Here is a 25,790-nt window from a genome sequence, read left to right as displayed (position 1 = left end):
TAGATACGTGTGTCTCTTTTACTATTACTCGCGATCGAATGAGTTGGATTTACAGTAGAGAATTTGCTTTTTCCTTCTTTTGACTCGGTAGTTTGTAAATTATTAACTCGAATAGACCTTTATCGTGAACTCTATCTCGAAAAAACTTGTAGCTAACGGATGAAGATGATTTAATAACAAAAAGAAACAAAAATGTCGATAATATTGATTTGTTATAGAGAGAAATTGATTGAAATTTTAATGAAGTGTTAAGAAGAGAGAATTTCGATTTCAAGATTGTGATTGCAAATTTGTTTGGATATATCGCATTAATATTTGATTACTGCAATCGATTTGTATTTTTTGAGGTTAGATTTCATATATATGTACCTAATGGAGAAAATTGTTTTCTATTGATATTGTGAAAAATTATTAAATTCTTATCAATAAATGGCTAAAATTTATTAATAAGAATACATAAAATATTTTTAAATATTTTTTAATAAAATTGATTTAATAATGCAATAATTCGTTATAATATATGTATATGCATAACAGAATATTTTTAATAAATTATGTTAAATAGGAATTATATTTATAAAATTTATATTTTTTTATATTAATATTAATTAAAATTTAATTTTTTATTATAATTATTATAATTAGTTGTTTTTTTTTAAATTTCAGAAGATTAAAATATTAAATTTTGGAGAATTAAAATTAAAAAAAAATTATTTACTTTCTAGTAAAATAATTTATCTATGCAATTAATACGTCTTTTAAAATTTAATGCGAATAATTATTAAAGGATAACCGGAAGCTATTTAGAATGAGCTTTGTTCCCACGTCTATGATTTAACACGAAATCTTCGCCCCATTACTCAATGGATTCGTGCAGAATAATTATTCAAATCTCGTTTACAAAAATTTCATCGAAAATGGATCGAAGGAGAGATGGATTGAAGGAGAGATGGATCGAAGTATTCCTAAGTGACATTTAGATGCATCACTTCGGTAGGCATCGGTGTAATGGATTGGAGATTATCTTACAAGAGTCTACATGTAACTACACAGAACAAATCGTGATCCATCATATTGATTGAACATTGAAATAATAGAATTATGGAAGAATCATGAACTATTTTGATTGACTATTTTGTCTTTTGGAAATTTGATATTATTTTCTTTTGTATAAAATTTCTGTAAAAACTTAAAAGAAATTTTATTGAGAAACAAAATTGAAGAAAATTTGAAATACCGTTAAAATGATGTTAGAAAATTGAAATATCGCTAAAAATATTGTTTAGCTATTTTAATAAATTATTTTTTTAATAAATTAATAATTTAATGATTGTTAGACGATGACACATAATTTTTTCTTTTATTACTCAAAATTACAAAATTCTGGCTTCATTTTAATAATAATATTAAAATGAAACTAGAAAAAGATAATATTGAATATTCTATTTTCTATTTTAATTTTTTATTCTATTTTCAATGATAATATTATAATTTATTTATTATTATTTACAGTGATATGAAGAAATTAAAATTAAATTGCAAAAGCAAGAATTGCAAATTATCAAAAAACATCTTTCGAAAATGTAAACAAATTTATTAATTTATATTAATTCTAAACGAGTTATTATGAGAAAGGATGACATCATAAAACTGAAATAGGAATCTCGACATTCTTTTTCATCGAATTTCATATTAATTCATGTAAGTCGCTTGACATCATAGTGGCATAATTATTCTTTTTGTCATTTCTTTTATTATCATTAAGATGTGATTATATTTGAAAAGTTCAATTTTTATTTTTAATTATTTTTATTTTTCTAATTATCTTTAAATCTTCAATATTTTCAATTATAAATTAAAATAGTTCTCATCGAAGAATAATAAATGTATAAAAATTGTCTGGAAAATTTAAAACAATAGAATTTCATTTCATTTGTCATTGGGATATTAATTTAAACATTTAATTTCTCTGACTGGATTTCTCACGAAAAAAACCTACTTTTTTCCCATAATTGTCTTTAAAATATTCAATTCTCTCAACTTTCAATTAAACAGGTTAAATTATTTTTAAAATAAAATCATTAAGCTTTAATTTTTAGTATTTAGCAAGTAACTACATTTTTTATCGATTCAAAAAATAAATAAAATCAACTAGAATAAAACATTTTAAATAATTATAAAATTATCTATATTCCCGCGACAAATTAGGTTAATTGTACTTTTTCTATGAGACACTTTCCCGTAAATAAAAAGCATTTATTTATATTTTTTGTTCAATTGTTGTATCATCAATCTTTCAATATTTTAAGTAATAAAAATACAAATTAATAATTTTTCTCATAAAAAACATGATTACAATTAATAAATAAAACAAAGAAAAGAAAATTGTCTCGTAATAAAAAAAAGAGATAAAATTAATAAAACAAGAAAGAAAGAAAGAAATTTTTAAATGCATATAAAATATCATAGCACTAGGAATTAAATTACGAATAAAACGAAAGACCCGTAATGAAAATAACGGAATTCGTTATTTCGATTCTCAAGGTCAATGACCAGATCTAAAGAGAACACGGTTATTTTTTTTTATTAAATTAGCTATTTACAAGAATCGAAAGTCGTGCATGGCATATCAGTATCACGCAGAATGATGGTTTTCAAGGCAACAATGTTATATGCTATTATTACCGGGAACTCTCACTGAACGTGGTGAACGTGACGCCACTACGTCTAAACTTTCAATCACGACCGATTCGTTTCACCGACATTGATCATTTGCGTGTTTTTCACCGGATACGATTTTCCAACCTGTCACGATAACTTGTTGCCTAATTGCTTTTGTGTTCAAGATCATTTCTGGATATTAATAATTAATAAAAATAATAAAAAGGATATAAAAAAATTTGCATTGTTTGTTCTTTTTAGATTTAGGTTAGATACGAATGAAAATATAAAGATAGTATGTCAATATTTTTTTAATTGTAAGAGTTAGAAAAAATAAGAAAGAAAAGAGACAAAAATTTTGTGTAAGATTTTATAATTTAATTCCTTCGGTATCATTATGATGGTAAAAAAATTCGATAATTAATATTTCGCTGAATCAGTTTAACAGATCGAGAACGACTGTTATAAATCGACGACGAGATTGCATCACGAACGAAATAGGAATCCGGAAAACTAAAACCACAGGATTGATCGGAGCATGATTTTTATCACTTGATCCGTGTGAATCTCGATTGTAACTGAGAATGAGTATAACCTTTCTTTAAAATGGTTTACTTTGTTTTTATTTTCTTTAGAAAAAAAATATTATTTTTAATAAAAAATATTATTAAACATTATTTCATATTCTTAATATCTTTATCATTATATTGCCAACAAAATACACAATTATAAATTAGAATTATTAATTTGGAATAAATTGGAACAAAATGAATATTTAATGATTTTTTAAATGTATTTATATCATGTATTAAATAATTACAATTATAATTATATCAATTATAATAGTTCTAACATAAATTAAATTCCAATATAATTTAAAATATATTGCAATAAAATTAGTTATTCTATTAAATATCAACTGTTTTGAAATAAAAGATAATCAGAAATATCTATTTCGAACTTTATAATTTAATTTTCCACCAAAATTTGATTTGCTTATAGTAAGTATTTTCGTTTCTTCGTTATTAATCTTTCACGTGTTGGTATTTAATCATCAATAATACTTACATTTTGATGTTTAAACATAGGTATAATATGCTTAAAATTTAAGGAAATTTAGAAACCTTTTGAGTTTTATAATATAATTTTTCACTATTACATAAACAATATCAATACATGTTAATTTGAGAAAAACAATTCTTTCTTAGCCATAGATAAGTAATAACTGATAAATAATAAGCAGAATGACCAAATAATAATTAAACTACTAAGAAAATAATATAAATAGATTTATATGGAATAAACTGTCATATGATAGCTAAGAAATAACGACAAAAATTCTTTATATTCATTTTTTGAATATTCACGTATCCAAAAATAAAAAACAACAAGAGAGGACACGAGATAATGAATAAAAATCACTCAATGCACAAGTGACATCTATCATCAATTAATCGAAACATACATAAAATAAAAGTTAATAAAAATAACTGAATGCAAAAAAATCAATTTGAAAATCAAAATAAAACAATAAATTTTCGTTAAATTGCAGAACAACAATATTTTCAAGTGAGAACAGTTGCTATTACGATATCGCGCGAGATTCAAACAACATATAGTTCATGTTAAAGTAACTCGCGTGTCGACAAGCTAGTCTCGCGCTTTCGCGGTGTTCTAACCATCTCACTGCCATTAAAAACATGCGAGCCAAGCATTCGTTCGTTGGAAAAAAATATATAGTGAAGCTTCTGTAATGTTTGCACCTGCGTTAGACACGGACAATTTTCCTGAGCAAGGAAAACGAATTCGCTTGTTATCTACGATCTTCTTACGGTAGTAGAAATGAAAGAAAAAACGAGGATGTGAGCGAATCCTGCAAATATATTTTACTGTGCTCAGAAATTATTTGTAAACAGTTTGTGGAAATAAACTGGGAAATATATCAAATCGTAAAAACTTGAGAATAAAATTTTTGTCAATTAAGAAAATGAAGAATAGATTGGATTGGAATTTGGACTTATTTATTGGTAATGAATTTTTTATTTTTTTAGGTTAAAATAGATTTAGATTGCATTGATTTAATTTTTCGAATTTTGAAACACGAAATTTCATATTCGATAATTATTCTTTAAACTCATATTGAAAGGAATCCAAATAATAGGTTAAATGTTTTCTAATAAATATTTCTCAAAATCAGCTTTATTAATTAATCTTTTTATTACGGCATTGTTCATGTCAAAAGCATTTCATTGCATAATGCTGCACATATAAGAAATATAGATAATTTACATAAATTATTAATTTTTCAAATATGAAATTTAAAATATCTCTTCTCTAAAAATGACTGACACTAAAGATTTGCATTTCCATCACTCTCACGCAGAATAATGTATGCTAGACGTTCTTAACCGGCGAACTACCATAACTTTTCCTCTGTTACACGTTCCATAGGCATGAAGAAGCGCATCCTATCTACCGTATAGAAACCATTTGGATGTCTAAGCGATCTAGACAATCATGCCGGGAGAAATGGACGCATGTCCAGATAAAAGAAAACAAGAAACGAACGGTATCGGTCGCGACACGCGGTGTCAACGACACACAAACATGAGGGAACCGTAAGCTCTTAGGACCATGGAATAACTTGGAATGCGGGAAGGGCCATCGCGCATAATGAGAATATCTGGAAATTCAACTTCTTAACTATTCCCATGAGGTCTGTCCCCAGTCAATTTTCGAGTTCAAATTAAATTATGTGTTACTAAATGAAAGTTATCGAAAGTTTTTACGAGATATAATAAAATCTCGTTTATCTAAACATATAGGGAAACAACTTAATTCATATTAGAGATATTTCAAATTAAAATTAAATTTTGAAACCTGGAAACTTTTTGAAACTTTTTTTAATAAATTTTATACTTTCGAAATTTTTGCTATTTTTGCATTGATTTAAAAGAATTGCATAATCGACTAGTTATAGATTAAGAACATTCGAAATTTTAAAAATTTTAAATTTTAAAATAAAATATTTAAAAAAAAAAGAACAGGAGAAAATATCCTGAGTTTCAAAAATTTCAAGTTTCAAAATTAAAAATACTTTCAAAAAAATAAAGTGACGTTATGCAAGTTATACAAATTAAAATTAAATTTTGAAACCTGGAAACTTTTTGAAACTTTTTTTAATAAATTTCATATTTTCGAAATTTTTGCTATTTTTGCAATTTAAAAGGAAGAATTGCATAATCAATTAGTTATAGATTAAGAACATTCGAAACTTTAAAAATTTTAAATTTTAAAATAAAATAAAATATTAAAAAAAAAAGAATAGGAGAAAATATCCTGAGTTTCAAAAATTTCAAGTTTCAAAATTGAAAATACTTTCAAAAAAATAAAGTGACGTTATGCAAGTTTCCAGTTCATTTAACAGAAAAAGATGCCTTCTTCTGCAAACCCTGTTTCATCTTGACTATACAAGAAATCGCTTACCTAGTGGAATTTCCGGCGGTCAATGATTTTTCTAGTTCACCGATCACGGACCATTATGAAGTTCCGTGACATATGCTGTCACGCATATGTGTCAATGTCCGATTGGTTTAAAAGGAACGTCATCCAAGATGACGTTTCATCGATACGATGTAGACAGGATACTGCTTCTAAAGGGGCATCCTCAATGAGATGCAGAACGTTTATCGATCGCAGAAATTCAAACAGCCGACATTTAACGAGATTACTTCCTGCGCAGGAGGAAAAAGAACTCGTGGCGCGATGAATGGATTATTTTTCTATCAAGCCATCATGATTCGATATAACTGTTGATAATTATAACGGATAAGTGAAATTTATGAATTAGATCAATATCGACACGACAATCTTTACAGTTTTAGCAGTTAATCTGCTTGAAATTTAATAAAGTTATTGAATTTATTTAATTAAATGGAAGAATAGATTTTGTTTTTGATTTATATGATATAACTGCATTAGCTTAATAACAGAAATTCATTTAACTTGATTTTAATAAAAGTTGTATGGTAAGTATAATGGATTATACATATTTATCAAGGATTAGAATTTTAATTTTAATTTTTGGAATTTTTTAAACTTGTCAGTCAGCCAGTTATTCTTTGATTTCTAAAAAATATTATTTATGGAACTTATTCTTTACTTTAGATTTCAGGAATTGTAAAAATAGTTTATTTATTATGCACGAGAAACATAAATGGGATTTATGTGAAAAGTTTTTTCAAATTAAATCAATATTCAAGATATTAAATCGCAATAAAATGCACGATGGCTTCACAGCATGGCGTCACTGAATTTTCTCTGTACGATGAAAGTCAAACATGGAAGAAACGATTCTTGAATTTTCCGTGCACGTACTTGTCGACCACGTAGAGAAAAGATACTTTAATTCATCGTCATTCTTCGGAGAAATTTCTCTAGATTCTTTATTTTACAATTATATTTGTTCCACAAAGTTACGAGGCAAACATTGTGCATGGAAGAACACGCAGCAGCCTACGATATCATCAGAAGTGCAATTTTGTGTCTCTTCAGTGGAGGTCGTCCTTTTACGGTCGACGAGGGATCGCTTGAAACCAGGTCGCACGTGAAACATCTCCGCGAACAGAATGATCAATTACGGGATAGATGACTTCGCTATGCCCTGTTTCCTCTGGCGACGACAACCCACATGTCAGACAATCTGTAACATGTCACTTTGGGAAAACAAGCGTCCTCATCCGTTTTCAAATATTTGCCCGCTCTATCTTTATTTGCTCGCTGGAAAGTCTTTTCTCGCGAAGTAATGTAATTTTATGTTTGACCGTTTTGAAAGCGTCAATGTAGATAGCCAATTGCTTTGTGTTTACATTGTAACAATGTAATAGTTGTAAGTAAAAGAAAGATACTTAAGATCGATATTAGCATTTTAAATGGAAAAGCAGTAATTGAAAATGTTAATACAAAAAGATGTAATTGTATTTTATTTATTTATAAATTTTTATTTGAAAATTTTCTTGTATTTTTTCTTGTATGTTTTTTTAAATATTTTGCCGTTTTTCCTTTATTTGTTTAGTGGAAAGTTTTTTCTTGCAATAGTAATTTTATGTTTGATTATCTTGAAAGTAGCAATGTAGATAGCTTTGTCTATATTATAAATAGTTGTAGATGAGAGAATTTGAAATTGGTATAATTGGAATATAAGCATTTTATTATGTGGAATAAAATGAGAATAAATTGAGAATGTTAATGTTAATGGATATTTTATTTGTGTTCTAACAATTAAATACTATAATTTTAGTAACTTGTAAATATAATGAAGTTTTAAAAGATAAGAATATTATATTAATTTAATTTCTATAAATTAAATTAATATTATAGTGGATTTCTAATCTCCACAGAAGCTAAATTAATTATTTGTAGTAGTATATAATTGATCATCTGAATGATTTATACAGATCCAAAATAATAAAAAAGTAAATTTATCATAAACAATGAAATTATTTATTTATTAAAAATATAGATATTTATTAAAATTACTTATAAGGATCAAAAACCGATAATTTTTGTATCGAATTAATATAATCTTTTTTTTCCCTCTTCGAACAATTGGAACAATTGTTTCACCCAATATTTATTTTCAGGACGATCGAGTTAATTGCGCTGATCGCCATTTCCAGCACTCTGTTCCTCTTTTTGCACACCAGAGAGCTGCACTCGCGTTTACGAAAAATGGAAGTTCGCCTTCAACCTGGAGAAGACGAAATGCTGTCAGCGAATCAACTCTCATCCGGTGAGTTTTCATTTTTTTCTATCTTGTTGAACTTTTTCTCACAATATAATCTTCCTATGTACTTTTAAGAGTTGATACGCGACTCGAAAACGTTATTTTTGTTCGATCAATCAAACATATCCTGTGATATTTATTATTTTAGAACTAGTATTGATAATCTAGAACTAACATTCTAGGTTGGAAAGTTGATTTAAGCAAAACCTTATTTATATATGTCATAGAATATTGACTTTCTCATGGAAAAAATGATTAATTTTGATTGATTAATTAGATTGATATAGAAGATATATACTGTAATAATTTTAATCATAAATTATTCTAATAAAAATTAAATATTATATCATAAGTTGTAAATTTTAAAGTTTGGAGTTTATTTTCTGTTTATTTTTATATATGTTTATTTATTTTCTATTACAAAAAATTTATTTATAATCATTTTGATACATCGAAATTAAAAAAAATGTAATATTAATTTGTTATAAAGAATATATTTACTAATTTTTAAGAATTAAAATAAAAATTATTTAAAATTAGTATTTCCAACTTCTAATTAAATATTAAATACAGAAAATCAGGAAATCAAAAGAATCATTAGATCTCGTGTAATTAAAACAAACGTTAAAAAAGAGATAATTTTAATTGTCTGAGAAAAATGTTTTAAAAGATAAAAAATAATTCACAATGTTACCCATTCTCAACGAGTACTTAATTATAACTTCTAGAAGATCTAAAATTGTCAAGGTACAACATTCTCATTCATTTTTCATGCTTCAATTAATTTTATTAAGTAACTAAATACAAAAGATTTCAAATTTTACATATTACATCTTCCTTAAAAATTGTTAAAGAAATTTTTAAACAAGTTTGAATTGAAAAGGGTTGAAAATTGAATATTATAAGTTGAGAAATTTTATCTTATAATATTCTTTGATTGCGAATATCCTTGAAGGGAGGACTTCCCGGTTGAAGAAGGTCAAGGTGTGAGAGCGAGCTCACAAAGAGTCAAAGCACACGGTCGACGTCGGAAGAGTGGTTTGTTTCACATGTGCGTATATCGTTAGATCATTATCGTTTCAGCTCTCTTACCATTTTGCATTGCATTGCGAGATACGTAACGGTATCGGGGCCCTCGTTTGCCCGTAACACGCTAATTAGCCATACTAGATCCTCCTCTCCTCGTTGAGTCGTTCTGATTCCCTTCTTAATGCGGCTACCGTTCCCAATTTGTTGCCTCCGTTCTGCGATCAAGATCGATTAATCGTTTGTCTCCTTCCTGGTACTAAGAACAGATACATAATCTTCGATAAGGTTAGTTAAGCTTCACAGGATATTTTCCTTAATTCGCTATATCGAAATATTTGATAAAGAAACTAAAAAATTTTCTTTCGGAATTTCTTACGAATAATTTTTATTTTTCTAATTTATTTTTAAATAAATACTTTTATCGTTTTTTTTCAATTTACTGGTTTTCTTTATAAAATAATAATTACGAGAAATCATGTCAAATTGTCCAAAAGTTTGTATCGTATTAAATCGTATATTACGAGTTCTCACCCGAATCCACCCGACTTTTTCCGACACGGCCCGAACGATCGAATGTACTCAATATATTAGTCTGCTCGCACGTCCTTAATTGCTAGTCATTGTTCGGCAGTAAAACCGTGTTAACCTCTTGATGCATGTGACACACATATATATAAAACTTTTTAAATAGAAATTGAATATTTTACAAAAAAATTTTAGCGCAAAAAGATTTCAACTTATATGAAGAAAAGGATCATGACTTATTTGAATAACAAAACAAAAGAGAGTTACAATTCAAAAATTATAAAACATTATATCATTTTTCTTAACATAGAATAGTCTTGCGCAAAAGACATATTTTTCAGTTTCTATCACATAAATTCGTGTAAAGGAATATCTTTGTTTAAAGAGATTTATTTTAATGGTAGTCACGATAGGAAAAGAAAAAGTTGTGGAACAGAGTTTTCGAAATAGCTCCGGGTTATAAATATTCATAATTGAGTGTCTGCCACGGAACGAAAAATATTCAACGATCGTCTCTCGAGATACATAACACTGACTGCACAATTTGTATAATTATTAGTGATATTCTATATAAGTATGCGCACACGCGACATACGAAAGCGTGTGTAATTCACGAGATACGTATTGGAAATCGAAAGTGGAGAGCAGAAAGATGTTGATGGATTACTTTTCGTCCCTCGTGCTTGCAATCAGTAGCATATTCTATTGCATGCTCGAGTTGTAGGTTATTGAACTTGTAGCGATGAAAATTGATAGATGTTCGAAGAATCGTATATCGCTTTAGAAATCGGTTTGTACATTTTTTTAACTGGTTAACGATCAATCTTCTTGTTGAACACAAATCATCGAAGGTTAATCGCTCGTACCTTAGATAGTTAATTCTTAAGACATAGTGCAATTAATATTTATTTCATCATGATATGACAGAGATTAGTGCTCTACATTATACTTGTTTATTATAATTGTTTTTTTAATATACAATGGATGCTTTTATACAAAGAAACAGTTTTGTAAAAATTTTACAAAGATTTATCTACAATTGCAAAATGATTATAATATATTTAACGTTACATAGCATGTATATATGTGTGGATATATATATAATATAAATTTAAGAAGTGAAAATGAACGAAATATATCATCGAAATGAAGAAACAGATTTCACACAAATGTGAAGCATCCAGTTTAACTTTCATGTAAATGTAGCTTTTTATCGTATATTATATTGTTGCTGGAGGGAATGGATGCATAGCTTCACTCAGAGTTCATACCTCTTGACCTCATTTTCAGCGTTCTACTTATTGTCAATGAGAAGAAAATTCTTTTTTACCGCGTCTTTTTTATGCACCATTCTCATTAAGACAATTTCAAAAAATGAATCACGAATGATCGATAAGTGTATACTTGGAAGAGAGAAAAACATTTAAAAAAGAATTCGTAACGAAAAATATCTCATTTGCAATGCAAAAAGAGAAATGAATCAGTTGGAAGATAAGTAATAATTATTACGAATATTTATTTAAATTATATTTTTGTATAAAAAAGTATAAAAAAGTATTATCTTTTGAATATATGAGCGTTGTAATCAATATTTAAATTTGAATTTTTCTGAATAAATTTTGTAATATGTATTTTATAAATTTTTAAGGATTATTGATTTCATAATTCAATTTGCAAAATAAAATTCGATCTAATATTACTAATATTAATAATCTGAACGGAGAGAAACGAAAAGTCTAGGTTATGTTTAACGGAAGATAAAGATCGATGATGTATAGTAAGATATATCGAGCACGAACTACGAATTATTATAGCATGAATTTATTAAAGATGCTTTTAAGATCGTGATATGGGACGAGTTTTCGTTTTGAGGTTATGTATAAGCTTATGACTTAATATTACAATATTAGGAAGATATCTATATTATATCAAAATGTTAACAAGGATATAATGATATACAATATATAAAACATTTAATATATCGTGACTACGAATGATATTTTTAAAAAATTTTTTAAATTATTTTATTTTTAATCTTATTAATTTTTTTTTGAGTGATAAAATTCTACACTTGAAGAAATAATATCAAATATGCAAAATAACGAAGATCGAGCTTGATTTTAACATATTTGACAAATTGTAACAAATATTTCGATCGAAAAATTTTATTTTTAATTATTTTTAAAAAATTATCATTCTTCCAAAAGGATGTTAACTCACGCGAAGAATCTTGTTAGAAATTGTGAAACGATTACTCTTATGAAAGATTTTATAAGATTTTCTCTAAATAACCTTGCTAAACATCCTTTGTTTTTAATTCGACCAATCGTTATTTCTATTATTAAAAAATTCACAAGTTTATTTACGACGCAAAAATTTCACAAAAAAAGAAAAATTAAACAATTGTACAGAAACGAAGATAATAATTTTTTAAATAATTTTCAGCATCTCGAAAATCTGTTTATAATAAAATTAAATCGCAAAAATAAGAAGAGAAATCATAAAAGAGCAAAGAAATTCCATTCTCATTGTCCATCATCCGGAAAGTGAATTTCAACTTTATCCCACTCGATTCGTAATGAAGTTGGAGCAATCGTAAAAGGAAGAGAATAAAATAAAAAAAAAGGAGGGGAAAAGAAATTTTTAAAATAGGAAGAAAAGGATATTACGGTCGGCTTCTGGCTGGTTGAAAATGAAAGATCTGCGAAATAATCCATTGCACAGATGGTCGAGAGAAGTGAAAGGAAGACGTTCAGGGATGGAATGGAAAATAGACGGAATGAAATATTTCTTCACGATGGAGAAATGGATTAATGGCCCCCGTTCCTGCGTGTCTCGAATGAAAGTGGAGAATTAGAATTTTTTTCTTTTATTATTTTATTCATTTTCTTTTTTTTTTTTCTTGTTTTTTGTTTTAAGGCCATAAGAGAAGACTGGACGAAGCCTCGAATCTTGTGTATCCAGAGAGATGATCAGATTGAAAGGAAATGATGAACGTGGAAACAAAAAAGATTGTTAGTTTGATGTATATAAGTGAATATAAGCTGTTTATGATCAACGATATTACGATTTGTAATATATTATAAAAGCTATAAACAACTTTATTACTGTAAAACTGTCGAGTAAAAATACGATTTTATAAGGCGTGGAAAGAAGATGGGATAAGCCTTGATCCACGTTGGAATTGAAATAAAATTGTTGGTGATAGAGGATTTATCGTCGAAATGGTTTGTTAATTCGATGTAAAGATCGATTGGTTAATTAATTTCTAGTCACTATAATTTGTAATTTATGAAAGCTATAATATTGTAACATCTTGAATAAAGGTATTTTTTTATTTTTTATTTTTACAAGCCATAAAAGAAGACAGAACGAATCGTGAAGAAAATTTATGCTTTATTGAAAGAAAATCGTGCGAGTAAATATTGGCCATCAAAAGAATGTTAATGTGGGTAAATGGTTCTTGATTTTATAATTTTATAAATTCTTTTATAAAATGTAAAAGTCGTAAACGTCATTTCTTTTGCAATTCAACGCAAGATATATTTATTTTGTACACAGGATAAGATGAATTGGAAAATTATAAAATAGAAAAAGAATAGAAATTCCAGATTATTTCCAGATGAATAATCGTTAAATTCTTATTGATTTGTAATGGACAAAAGCTGTTAGATTAAATTGGCACGATTAATATTCGAAAACTTTTTAAAAAGAACGAGTTACTTGGACGAAAGAAACAGCGGATGAATCTTCCTTAGTTCCAATTAAGGCTGCAAGCGAAAAGGAGAATCGTTTTAATTGCATATGATCAAGTTGATTAAGCTTTCACGATAATTATGTGCCGAGATAATCCTTGACGATAATTTTTACTACGCTTTTGTCTTCATCATCTTTGTTAAAACAAAGTTGAAGTTGTGCGAAAGAGGGACAAAGCAAAAGAAGAAGATTGAAACTTACACATTTTTAACAAAAGAATAGAAAGTGATAAATATCTTTGTGTCTATAGAAAGAAACAAAATCATCATATTAATATATATATATTTTTAAAGTGATTTACAAGTAATTTACAAGGAGGAAGATTTTTAAAAATAATTCTGGAAAGTCGATTTCTAAGATTATAAAAGATCTCTTCATAGATCTCTTCAATTCTATATTTATTGTACTCAATATATATTATACCTTTCTCAAATTGTTCAAATTTGCTTATAAAAGTATATCATTGCTTAAGAAAATTAAAAACAAATTACATTACAATCTTCTCTCTAACTAATCTCTTTTAAATTCTTTTGCAGTGAAGAAAAATTATATGAAAGATGATCATTGAATAAAAAGAAAGTACTCGTATATTTTCTTCTTAAAATTCGAGTCCTCGTTAAAATAGTTTAGTTGGATAGTTTCGTCTGAACCGATGATCAGAGATAACGAAAGTGAAGTGAAATCCATCAACATTGAAATACACAAAGAAAGAAAGAAAGAAAGAAAGAAGGAAACTCGAAATTCTTATGAGATAAATCGAACGAGATTAACGAGGCAATTTTCACTTGTTCGTGAAGTTACGTTCGCACCTCTCGCTCACGATACCAATCACCGAGTCCACAAGTGGTAATACGTCCGCTCGGTGTGCGCTCCTTCGTTCGCATTGCCCTTTTCACGGCCAGGATCAAGATCGAGAATGAGCTATGGCCTCCTGTTCCCGATCGTGGATACCATTCGAATGCGGAAACGGAAAACGCTCCCTTTGCACCTATTTCTTCTTTTATTCTTCTCACTCTTCTTTTCGAATCTTTGTATTTTTTTAACTATGTATGAAAAGTAGGGAAATTTTTCTTATTTTTGCGATTTAGAAATTTTGAAATGTGAATTGATTATCATTTTGAAGAATTATAGAAATTTGGAAATTCTTTTGGAAGTTCAAACAAAGAGTAATTTTTATATTTTTGGAGAATTTTAGAAATTCAGAGAAAGAGTAATTTATATTTCTTGGAAAATTTTAGAAATTTAGAATTCTGGAAATCTGGAGGAATTTGTATTTTTGGAGAATTTTAGATTTTATTAAGATTTTTTGCTCTTTGCAGAATTAATATTACTTGGAAGAAAAGAAAAACTTTTGAATTTCGAAAATTTTTATATTTTCTACGATGAGAAATTTGATTATTACAAACGTGAAAAATTCATGTTTCTCTTGGCTATTATTATTTTGTAAGCGAACATAATTCTTGAGATGTCTCCGATACGCGACGTGACTTCCTCGTAGTCAAGTTTAGTATCTAAAGGATATTTTATGGTGTGTCCCTTCGCGACGAAACCTCGTAAATATATCTTAATCGTGGCATTCTCGGTTTAATTGCAGTCAATATCATTTTTTTTTCATCATTTTATTATAAATTCAAAGAAAAATTCGTTCATTTTTAAACTATATCTAAATATTTATAATTATGAATTATAGATATTTAATAATCCATTTTTGAACATAAATAAGAAAATTTCTTTCGTCCGATTGATTGTCTGAGAAACAAGAAACGAGCAATTATTGTAAATCATGTCATTGAAATTCAACATTTCTTTTCGAAAAGGAAAAAAATTCTCGACCTCCATTGTTATCCAAGAAAAAAAAAATTCAAAGATTTTATTCGATTTTCTATTCTATATAACGAATTAGCGGTTTTACTTTCTATCGAATTAAGAAATTTGTTATTAAGTATGTCACAGTTTACTATCTCCAAGGTTGAATATAAAATAGGATGAAAGTTTAGAGAGTCGTAATTTTTGATGATTAAAGTCAAACGTGACAAATTATACTTCGATATCCAGAAAAAAAAAAAAAATTTTCCCTATTTACTTCTAATTTCTATTCGCTTCTTTTCTGATCAAATTATAGCTATTCTTAACTTATTGTTAAGAACGTATTTTTAAATTAAACTCATATTTTCTTCTTTCAAATATTAAAGCTATAATTAGTCATGGTTTATGATAATTCTCAATAATGATTCTTCGAACAGTAAATTAATGTGAAAATTATGCATAATTGAGTAATTTTAATGAGAAAATTTATCGTTAGTAGAAAATTAACTTAAATTTGTTTTGTTAAGAATGATTAATTAAAGATATTTTAAAAATAATATTTTATATATTTTGGATTCAACAATCAAGTTTGAATATTTTTGCAAATCATTTTTTTTTTATTGTTTGTAATCACATTGCTTACATCAAATATATTTTTTAACAACTTCTATGTTATTTAAAATTTTATCAAAGATCAAAAATCTTTTTCTAATGTCAAATATTTTCACATATTTTTAAACAAATAACGATATTCGTTCTAAAAATCAAGGTATATCGACAATCAAAAAAACTCAACTAGGTTATGTTAGGTTATATTAGGTTAGATTGAAAAACACTGTTTTAATACATGCAAAACCATTGCTTTGTCTTCACTTTAGACACGTATAAATCGAAATATATATTCAGATTAAAAAAAAATATATGCATACAAAAATACAAAAATAAAAATTACATTATGAATTAAAAACATCGATGTTGAGTGGATTGGTTTCACTTTTTTTCTCTCTCTCTCTCGTATCGAGAAAAATATTAGCGGTAAAAATAGGCAGAACGACGATTTAAGAGTCGAGGAAACGAAGGGACAAAGAACTGGTGGTATCCGTTGGGAATCTCATTGTTCCGTTTTTATAAAAGGGGCTCGAGTATATCATGGCCTCATGGAAGCGGACAATCGCGGTTTTGCAATTCTAAAAGTGTCCACGTGGTTCGGCCATATCCTAGCCACGAATCAAGATTGCGGATGGACGTTTCACGATCTGACAAACGACACAACGGAAATGATCGTGCTCCTATTGCTTTGCAATTCCAACTACTTACTTTCCATTGTGCGTTATTATCGCCGATAGTTTGTACGTGGCTTATACGATCGTAAGGCGAGTTTTCATGGCTACCGCCGTTTTGCTCGGTCTGTTATCGATCGAAAAAGTATTCGAATCTTTTTTCTGATGAATAATATTGTGAATAATAATATTCGAAGATAAAAATATATAAAATATATTTATATTTGTTATTATATTAAATTTTGGTTTTCATAGTTATAATAACATTTGTATGACTTGTGTTCAATACATATGAGATAGATTGGAAAAAATATTCGAATTTTTTTGTTGGAAATAATAGCATTGATAAAAATATGTAAAAAGGTTATATTTACTTTGATTCAATCCATAATTACGATCGAATTTTCAGTATAAATAGTATGATAAAAATATATAAAATATAATTTTTGATCAATCCAATGATTATAATCATATGGCAAATTTTTATGTGTGATTTGTACTAGATATATACATGATGAATCATAAAAATTCGAATCTTTGCTATAAATAATTGTTCATTATAAAAATTTAATATAACTTTGTTGATAGATTTGATAAAAATTTTTCCTGTAAATTATATTTCAATTAGATAAAATATAAAATTTAGTTGATCAACTGAATATTCTTTAATGTAAACAAGGCTTAAGTCTCATATCCTTTATCGAATGATGAAAATGAATTTCAACTAATCATCGATTGATATAATATTCGTTTTCTTCATTGCGTAAGCAAAGATATATAATAAAAAAAATAAATAAATAATAGAATAATGAAAATGGAAATGTATTAATATGTCTAATTATAATAAACTTATTCCACTTATTCCACTCACTTCGTTAGTGATGGGAAAAATTTAATATTGAAGTTACTTTGATATTTTAATAATTTATGTTCAAAATATAATAATTGCAAATAACTAGTAGTGTTATCGAGGTTATTTACGAAAAGCGGATCATAATAGATATGAATAAATATTATTCAAGCATTTTAACAAGTAACTATTTAGTAACTTTATTCGAAATTTTTAACTAGTTACTTTTTCAATATTTTTTAATGTCTTTTGTTCACAGCACGAAGACTCGATAATGAGACGTTAACGAGATTGTCACATAAGTTTAACGATGAATTTCTACTTTGTTTCATGCGTGTAAAACGAAGAACTAATAAACATCGAATTTAATTTGACATCGAATTGTAGAACGAAATTGCTTGCTTTTAGAGAAGAGTGTCGAAATATCTTTCTTGACACAATATTGTCGTCTTGCGTTTATAATTATCCTTATATAAAGGAAGTTAAACAATCGTGTCTTCTATTGAGAGAACAGTGTCACGATTAAACGGTAGCTAAGCTGAACGATATTTCACTTTTCCGAGAAATTAATTAGCTCGTGTAATTATTGCGATTATTTGTACGCTGCGTAGTCCAATTTCATCTTATAATAATATAACGATATTAATTAAATCTCAATACATGTAATATAATCTTCTTTAATAACGATTTTCTTTATGAGGAATGTTAAATATTAACATTTAAAGAGTTAACTTTCCACATTTTAATTGCAAAGGAACGAAATGAAATTTTGATATGATAAATGTATAATTTGTGTGTATAAATAGGTTTGACCCACTTTTTAACTTCACGATAATTATAAAAATTGCAAGAAGTTTCTATTTGTGTCTAACTTTATTTTTCTTGTGTCTCTGAAATCCAGCATTTTTAATTATTTAGTTTCAAATTACAGGAGGCGGTAAACAAAACCGGTATAAGTTCGAAAATTACAAAGAAAATTGAAAATCGCAGTTACATTAATTTTATTGTATATTTTGTTAATTAATGGATGTGATATAACGATAAATATCATAAGTTCGTAATTATCGTTAACATAATAGGATATAACTATTACAAAAGTCTATCAGAAAGTCGTGATTCTTATCTTCGTTATTAAAAAAAAAAAAAAAAAAATTCTTTCTATCGATCAAATGGCAAACTTCCATCCATAATGAATTTTCTCGTAGAACACATTACGATTCAAAAGTTTGAAAGTCTTTTCTTCTTGTTAGTTTCGCAACTTAGGAATATTAAGAAATAATTCTTAACAAAACATTTTATCGAAACTCGTTGATGATAAAAATACATATTGAAAGAAATTGCATTTAAATTCTTCTTTTGCTTAATTCGACCAATCGATAAATCAATTTTTCGACGATTATTCATTCGATTAATTTTAATAATAATTATCAAATTCTATTTTACTATCTAGCTTAAAAACAAATCTTTCTAATTATATTGTATACTAACTAAGAAAATTAAACAGGTAATTTAGTAATTTTAATAATAATTTTACTATAATATTTTGCTTTAAGAAGTTACAAATTTTCTTTTTAATTACAGTATATAGAAAAGAAGAAAACTAAGATGAAAAATTAACTTTTTGACAAGTTTAGTCAACTTTTAATAATACTAACTTAATTTTAATAATAATTTCACCAAATTCCATTAATTTCCACTGTATTATCCGTCCTAAAAATTTACAAACCTTTCTAATTACACTATATACCAACTAAGAAGAAAATTAAGAAGGAAAATTAACTTCTCGACGAATAACTTAATAATTTTAATAATAATTCCATTATAATATCTTACCTTAAGAATTTACAAATCTTCTTTATAATTACAGTATATATCAAGAAGGAAATTAAGAAGAAAAATTAACTTTTTCGACAAGTTTATCCAACTATTTAATTTTAATAATAATCACCAAATTCCAGTAATTTCGACTTTGTCCTAAAAACTTACAAACCTTCTTTTTAATTGCATTAAGAATATCAACTAAAAAAAAAAAATTAAGAAGAAAAATTGATTACTCGACAAGTAATTTAATAATTTTAATAATAAATTTACTGTAACATCTTGTAAGAACTTAGAAATCTTCTTTCTAATTATCAAGAAGAAAAATTAAATTTTGGTAATAATCACTAAGTTCTATCGTAAAACCTTCTTTCTAATTACATTATATACCAAGAAGAAAAATTAGCTTTTCGACGAGCTAGGTCAATTAATAATAATTACCGTGCCATTCTAAAAACTTACAAACCTTCTTTTAATTAATTTACACTGTATACTCGAACGCACTTCTCACGATCTCTCTTGGATCATCAACCAATCGCTCAACCGATGGTCATTACCAATGTTTGTTTTACAACCAATCAGAGTTCACGTTCCTTTCGAACGGTTGAATGGTTCGTTACGTTCGGTGTGTCGTTAATCGATATCATTCCAACGCGAGAGAGCGTGCCGATTAATTAGAACGACGAGATGATCCGCTCACGCGGCACGGAGAAACGAGGAAGCGAGCCATCCTCGAGGATGATGTGGAACCAGGAAGCAGCCGGGACGATACGATCAAAGCCTGATAATTCCGACGGAACGGTTCGCCTCTTCGATCGTTCTTCTATTGAAAACGAGACCTCAATTTGCTTCTTGCTATGTGTTAATAGCTTCTTCTGTAATGGCTTCCTCGGACGGTGTTTAAGGGAAAAAAGTGTTGTTAGCTTGGTTATGTGAGTTTGTATTGGTTAATTATTAACATTAAAAAAAGAAGTGGAAAAAGATTATGCAGTGAAAGGGAAAGGAGATTTTTTTCATTTTTTAGAAAATTAATGTAGAGAAAATTAAAGAACGTGATTAAAAAATGCTATTATTTAATAATAATAAAAGATTGAAGGTATAATGTTACTTATTGTTAATGGATTCTTCATTATATTCGAGACGAAATAAATTCTTCCATTTTTTTGACGAATTTCCATGTGATTATTTATACTGATTATTATTTAGACAAAAACACATCATATTATTTATCTAAACGATACGTTTTTATATTGTCTTATATATGTACAATGTAAAATGAACTGATACGATATGATATTTTGGCGGAAACATGTTGATATTTTGCTTAATATAATAGCGACATTATATTATCCCTATTGCTGTTGCTACATTAGATACATCACGTGACACAATAGAACGCTCAGCATTGGTGGAAGCCTGATCACGTGACCTTTATCTAATTCAGTAATACCCATGAGAATAATGTGTGTCGTGTATTATCCTTTCATGGAAATTCGCAAGAGGAAAATTGAGCTATATTTAGTAATAAAGGGGACAGAATACTATTTTCATTCTAATCATAGTTTCAGATTTTCAGTATGTTTTATTTTTATTCGAAAAGATAATTAGTTTCCCTTATATTTGAAAAATTATCAAACTTGATTTGAAGAAAGATATTTTCATATTCTTCTTTGATCATAATTTATGAATCGCTCGGTATATTCATTCATCTTGTGAAAAACATTCAAAACGTATTTAATACATACTTGCATAAAAATCCTATTAATGTAGTGATAAAAAATAAGCAAACGGATATTTTAAATGTGAGTATGCAATTTCAAATTTCCGATCACGAGTTCAAAGATCAAATTTCAAGGAAAAATTTTTTCATTTGTTCGTCCATTCGACGAACATTTGTCTTCAGGGCATCCTCATTCCCGACCCAGGAAAAGCGTATCGAATCGGAAACAGATTGCATCGAGGATAGAGTTTCCATTCTTCGCCTGGAGAAAGATCTGATAATCGGTATTAACACGGGTCGGATCGTATCTGTCTCGATACATCCAATGGATACAAAGTTGGTGTAGATGCGATAGTTATTATGGAAATCAGAATATTATTCGTAATTGAGGAAGTGGCTCATTTTCTCGAACGATCGAAGAAATTGATCTGTGATTAGTATTGTACACGTGAGTATAGAACAAATGAAATGTTTATCGGCCAATTATAGAAAGTATCGTAGGGAATTGCGTTAATAATGATCTCATCTTTCTTATACGAAATTTGTATTTTTCTAACTCGTTGCACCGTGATTTTGTTTATTGAAATTGTTTGCTTTAGATTTTTATCATTAATCGAAACAAAAGGGGAAAAATGGAATAATTTATAAGGTTAAGTTTTCTTGATTTTATTTTGTATATTATTATAGTGTTATATTATAGAATCGTTATACATCATAAATATTACATAGAAAGAATAATATAATGAATAGCATTATATAAATTTTATATAAATTTTATAGTTATTATTTCATTTAATAAAAGTGAGGTTATGTAATTATTCGTATTATTCAAACGTAATACATACTCATCAAACTTTGAAAACTTTTTAAAAATTTACCAAATCAACATACATTCCTCATTTCATTTCTTCACAAAATTTCAATTCGTCAATAAAATTTTATTTTTCCGAATTCACGGAACATTCATAATTTTTCCAATCCAACGATCGAGCAAGAATTCGCCAAGTTCTCGCCTTTGCTTATTTTCCTTTTCGAGCAATCTCATCGAAGAATCGCAGAAACGGTTGCAGAATCCTATAAATCAAAAAAGAAGGGATTGCATTCATCCCTAGACGGGAGCGCGAAGATGAAAACGATACGAGGCTCTGAGCGGTTACTCGAGGCGAGAGGTATAGAAATTAATGGCCGATCGGCCTCGTTTCGCGATATGTTCAAATAGGCAGGAATGGAAAGCGAATCGAGTACTGACCATTCCTCGTTTCCAGTTCGAGTTCTTCTTCCTGTGTTTTGCGGTGAGAAAACGTGCATCTTACTGGCCACGATCTGCCCTCCGGGCTATCACGAACTCGCGTTTTTCCAGACCTTTGTCGTTGCCACGTATATACGGGAAGATCGTATTAGATTTAACGCATGCTCCGTTTTGACGAAATTACCGACCAATCTGCTTCCAATCGTCTTGCGCATTGCGCGAGCGTTAACCTTTTTACGAAGAAGTGATTTTGGATGAAAAAGGAAATTGGTTTGCAGTAGTGGAAAGAATTCTGTTTTTGGTCTTGTAGATTTAAAAAATATATATATACAATAAAATATGTACATATGTACTATATATTTATTTTATTATATGTTGGAATGATCCATAGTTTGTGAATTTAATTCATAAGATAAATGACAAGTGATTGTTAGTTTACTTTATTTTATATTTTAATAATTATATTTTGTATTATATTTTTATCTTATTTTAGGTGGTTCTTCTTTAAAAAAAATCGTATTGCAGCGAAAAAATTGGAATTAAAAATACTTATAATTTTGAGGTTATATGTACGTACTTATATATTTATTTTATTCTTGGAGTTCATAATTGGAGAATCTATAATTCATAAGATTCGAATTTTTATTAATCAAATCTCTCTAACTAGATAATTTCGAAAAATCGAAATCTTCTTAATCTCTTTTTGAATTATAAATTATCGAATCTCGTTATCGAAGTTTGATTGAAGTGATACAACAATATAAAACAATTACACGACACATATTCCAATCACGAAGGATCACATAAAATATAACTTCATCAAATAATAAAACAAGAACTACAATAAAAGTAAGTCTCTGGAATTATAATCATTTTCGAAGTGTTATTCGAACAGTTCCATGAAACTTTCGGAATTCATCCTTTTTCGCAGTTCCAGATGCTCGTAAACATTGGTTTATAGTTTTTCCCAGGACTTAGGTCGGGTGAGACCTTTGGTATCCTTTTATGGCCACACTATTATCATGGAATCTTGTAAATGTTTGAACAACCATCCCAAAGAAGTTTTATCATGTTGCGGCAGCATCGCGTTGTACATGGAACGTTTTAGTAACCAGAGACACAAAATAATTCACTTGAATTCATAAGAAATGCACTGCCGATATACTCGGAACACTGGTTTATCGGTCGGTCTGGTTCATTAATCTTTTACATTTGGAAAGATCGTTTGGCGATTCAATGAATAAGCGACCTAATGAATTTCTTAATTAAGAGACTTTTGTATCTAATTGATTTTTGCCAAAGATGAAAGACAAGAATTTTTAAAGATGAAATTATAGAAAAAAAATTGTGAAAAAATTGCTATTTGCGGATCAATGAATAATTGATAATATTTTAAACCTAAGATTTTTAACTAATTGTTAGATTTGTATTTTAGATAATTGGAAATTTCTAATCTCTATTTTAACGTATTAGTTTAATATATTTTTCGTAACAATCCTTTTTAATTTTTTTTAACTTTTTTAAATTTTTTATTAATTAATGAATTTTGATATGTAAATAATTTTTTTATTGAAATATTTTAACGAGGTAAAATTATTTTCAATTTTTTAATTCTATATTTTAAATTATAAAATCTTTAGAATTGAATACTCTTATCAATAGAAATTCTCCAATAAAAAAAATTATCTAATATAAACTTTCATTAAAATCAATAATTTTAAATATAGTACTAAGAAGAATAGTATATATATCCGTTCCATCTTCTTTTTTGAACAAAATCAATTTTATCCATTTCCAGTATGTTCTTCTTCCTCTTCCCAACATATTTCTTGTCGCGGAAATGGAAGACAGATTAATGCCATGGGATTTCGTTAGAGACAACAATGGTGTTCGATACAATTAGCCTAGGAGCTATACGTCGTGCATCGTGGACGATGGATGGAATGCGAAACGCGGAAACAAAACGACAACTAGCTAGAACCTATTAATCGTGTCCTTACGACTCTCGTCACATGTAAATTACAGTGATTAAAGTCTGCGCAGTTAACGAACCTTGGAGAGAAAATTTACTGCCTAATATCGTGGATTCTTTTGCTCGTGTCGTCATTCCAATTTATATAAGAAATGAGTCTGCGACTTGATTGCAGAATCTCAACTAAATGATCTTGCGGATCTAAATATGGTAGACATTTTGATATTTTTTTTAACGAAGGATATAAATATTGATAAGCGATACGTTTAATAATGAAAAATTGAGATGATTGTTAAATTTCATCGAGGTTAATTATTTGCTTTTTGAAAAGTTTAAATATTATTCGTACATTTTGGATCAAATTGAAGTTTATTTGAAGCAAGAGAAATTGAATTGATTAATTTCATCGAAATTAATTATTTTCTTTTTGAAATATTTGATTTCCAAGAAGTTAACGAAAAATATGAAAACGAAGTTTATAGCTCGAAAGAGAATTATTTTATATTTCTATCTTAACAATACTGTAACAATTATTTACTAATATTCGATCAAAATTTTGATAAGAAATTAAATAAATATAATTAAATAAAATATAAATATTAATGAAGAACGTGTAACGAAACTTACGGTTTAAAAATTTTTTTAAATTATTCTGTTTCTTTATATTTGCACGTTCTTTATTTTTAAAATAGATGAAATAAATTCCAAACGAAATGGATCGAACCATGCATTCAAAGAACAAAATGATTCCATTCGGCATGCAACGAAACGGAATATGATATTACGCATCGCAACTATATAAAATTTCGCCATCAAACCGAAGCATGGTTCCCCTCCGCATTCCTGACACACATTATCAGCAATCGATCGCGTGTCTCGAGCCGTGCACCGGAATACGTCCAAGCCTCTCGAGAGAATCTCCGTAGGCCTCTCGATCGCGACCTACATATTCCATCTTTGTAATGTTCGAAAGTTGTCGAACGACTTTTTCTAATTTCTTTTTTACCATCGTGTTTCCTTCTCGCGCTACGTTACATAAATCAAACAGTTTTCTCGATATCGGAAGAATACGAAGAGCAATCATTTGTAAACTAACCTTAAAACCTGTTGGGTCCACGGTTATTGAACCACAATAGTTGTCTATATATCGAGTCTCAAAATAAAAAATTATAAGCTAAATATGTTACATTCTTTTTGAATATCGATAATTTTTTTTTTTGATCTTGATATTCAATTATCAAAATTATTAAGGTTAAGTTATATCGATTAAATATATTGTGGTTAATATTTACATGAGATTCAGTGATGGAAGGTTAAGTTATATCGATTAAATATATTG

At 27.8% G+C, this 25,790-nt stretch overlaps 1 protein-coding gene and 2 long non-coding RNA genes across 8 annotated transcripts in view; all 3 read left to right on the top strand.

The window, feature by feature from the left end:
• The window catches only part of LOC411665 (heparan sulfate 2-O-sulfotransferase pipe), a 49,853-nt gene that overhangs the window by 1,776 nt on the left and 22,287 nt on the right, over window positions 1-25,790 (top strand). For 2 of the 4 annotated variants that reach the window (XM_006558585.3, XM_395133.6), the window contains exon 2: window positions 8,304-8,452. In XM_006558585.3, coding sequence (XP_006558648.1) covers window positions 8,304-8,452 — 149 coding nt within the window. Of the gene's footprint in view, window positions 1-4,325; window positions 4,689-5,112; window positions 5,378-8,303; window positions 8,453-25,790 lie in introns of those variants that run through there. The other 2 variants (XM_016912197.2, XM_006558586.3) reach the window with 2 other exon arrangements.
• On the top strand, window positions 12,772-15,811 carry LOC100578187. The gene is made up of 4 exons (XR_001702932.2): window positions 12,772-13,242; window positions 13,355-13,448; window positions 13,562-14,211; window positions 14,293-15,811. It is a non-coding gene; the product is annotated as an uncharacterized LOC100578187 (long non-coding RNA).
• Window positions 19,801-23,962, top strand: LOC102655652. 3 transcript variants are annotated; one of them, XR_003305988.1, is made up of 4 exons: window positions 19,801-21,312; window positions 21,414-21,678; window positions 22,973-23,328; window positions 23,411-23,962. It is a non-coding gene; the product is annotated as an uncharacterized LOC102655652 (long non-coding RNA). The 3 variants fall into 3 exon arrangements; XR_407941.3 differs by having other exon boundaries at window positions 19,803-21,678; window positions 22,973-23,048; window positions 23,147-23,328; XR_001702946.2 differs by having other exon boundaries at window positions 19,801-21,678.

This window comes from Apis mellifera, linkage group LG1, assembly GCF_003254395.2.
Source record: "Apis mellifera strain DH4 linkage group LG1, Amel_HAv3.1, whole genome shotgun sequence".
Classification (NCBI taxonomy): domain Eukaryota; kingdom Metazoa; phylum Arthropoda; class Insecta; order Hymenoptera; family Apidae; genus Apis; species Apis mellifera.
The sequence above is the reverse complement of the archived record's forward strand: the minus strand, read 5'-3'. Positions and strand labels throughout refer to the sequence as shown.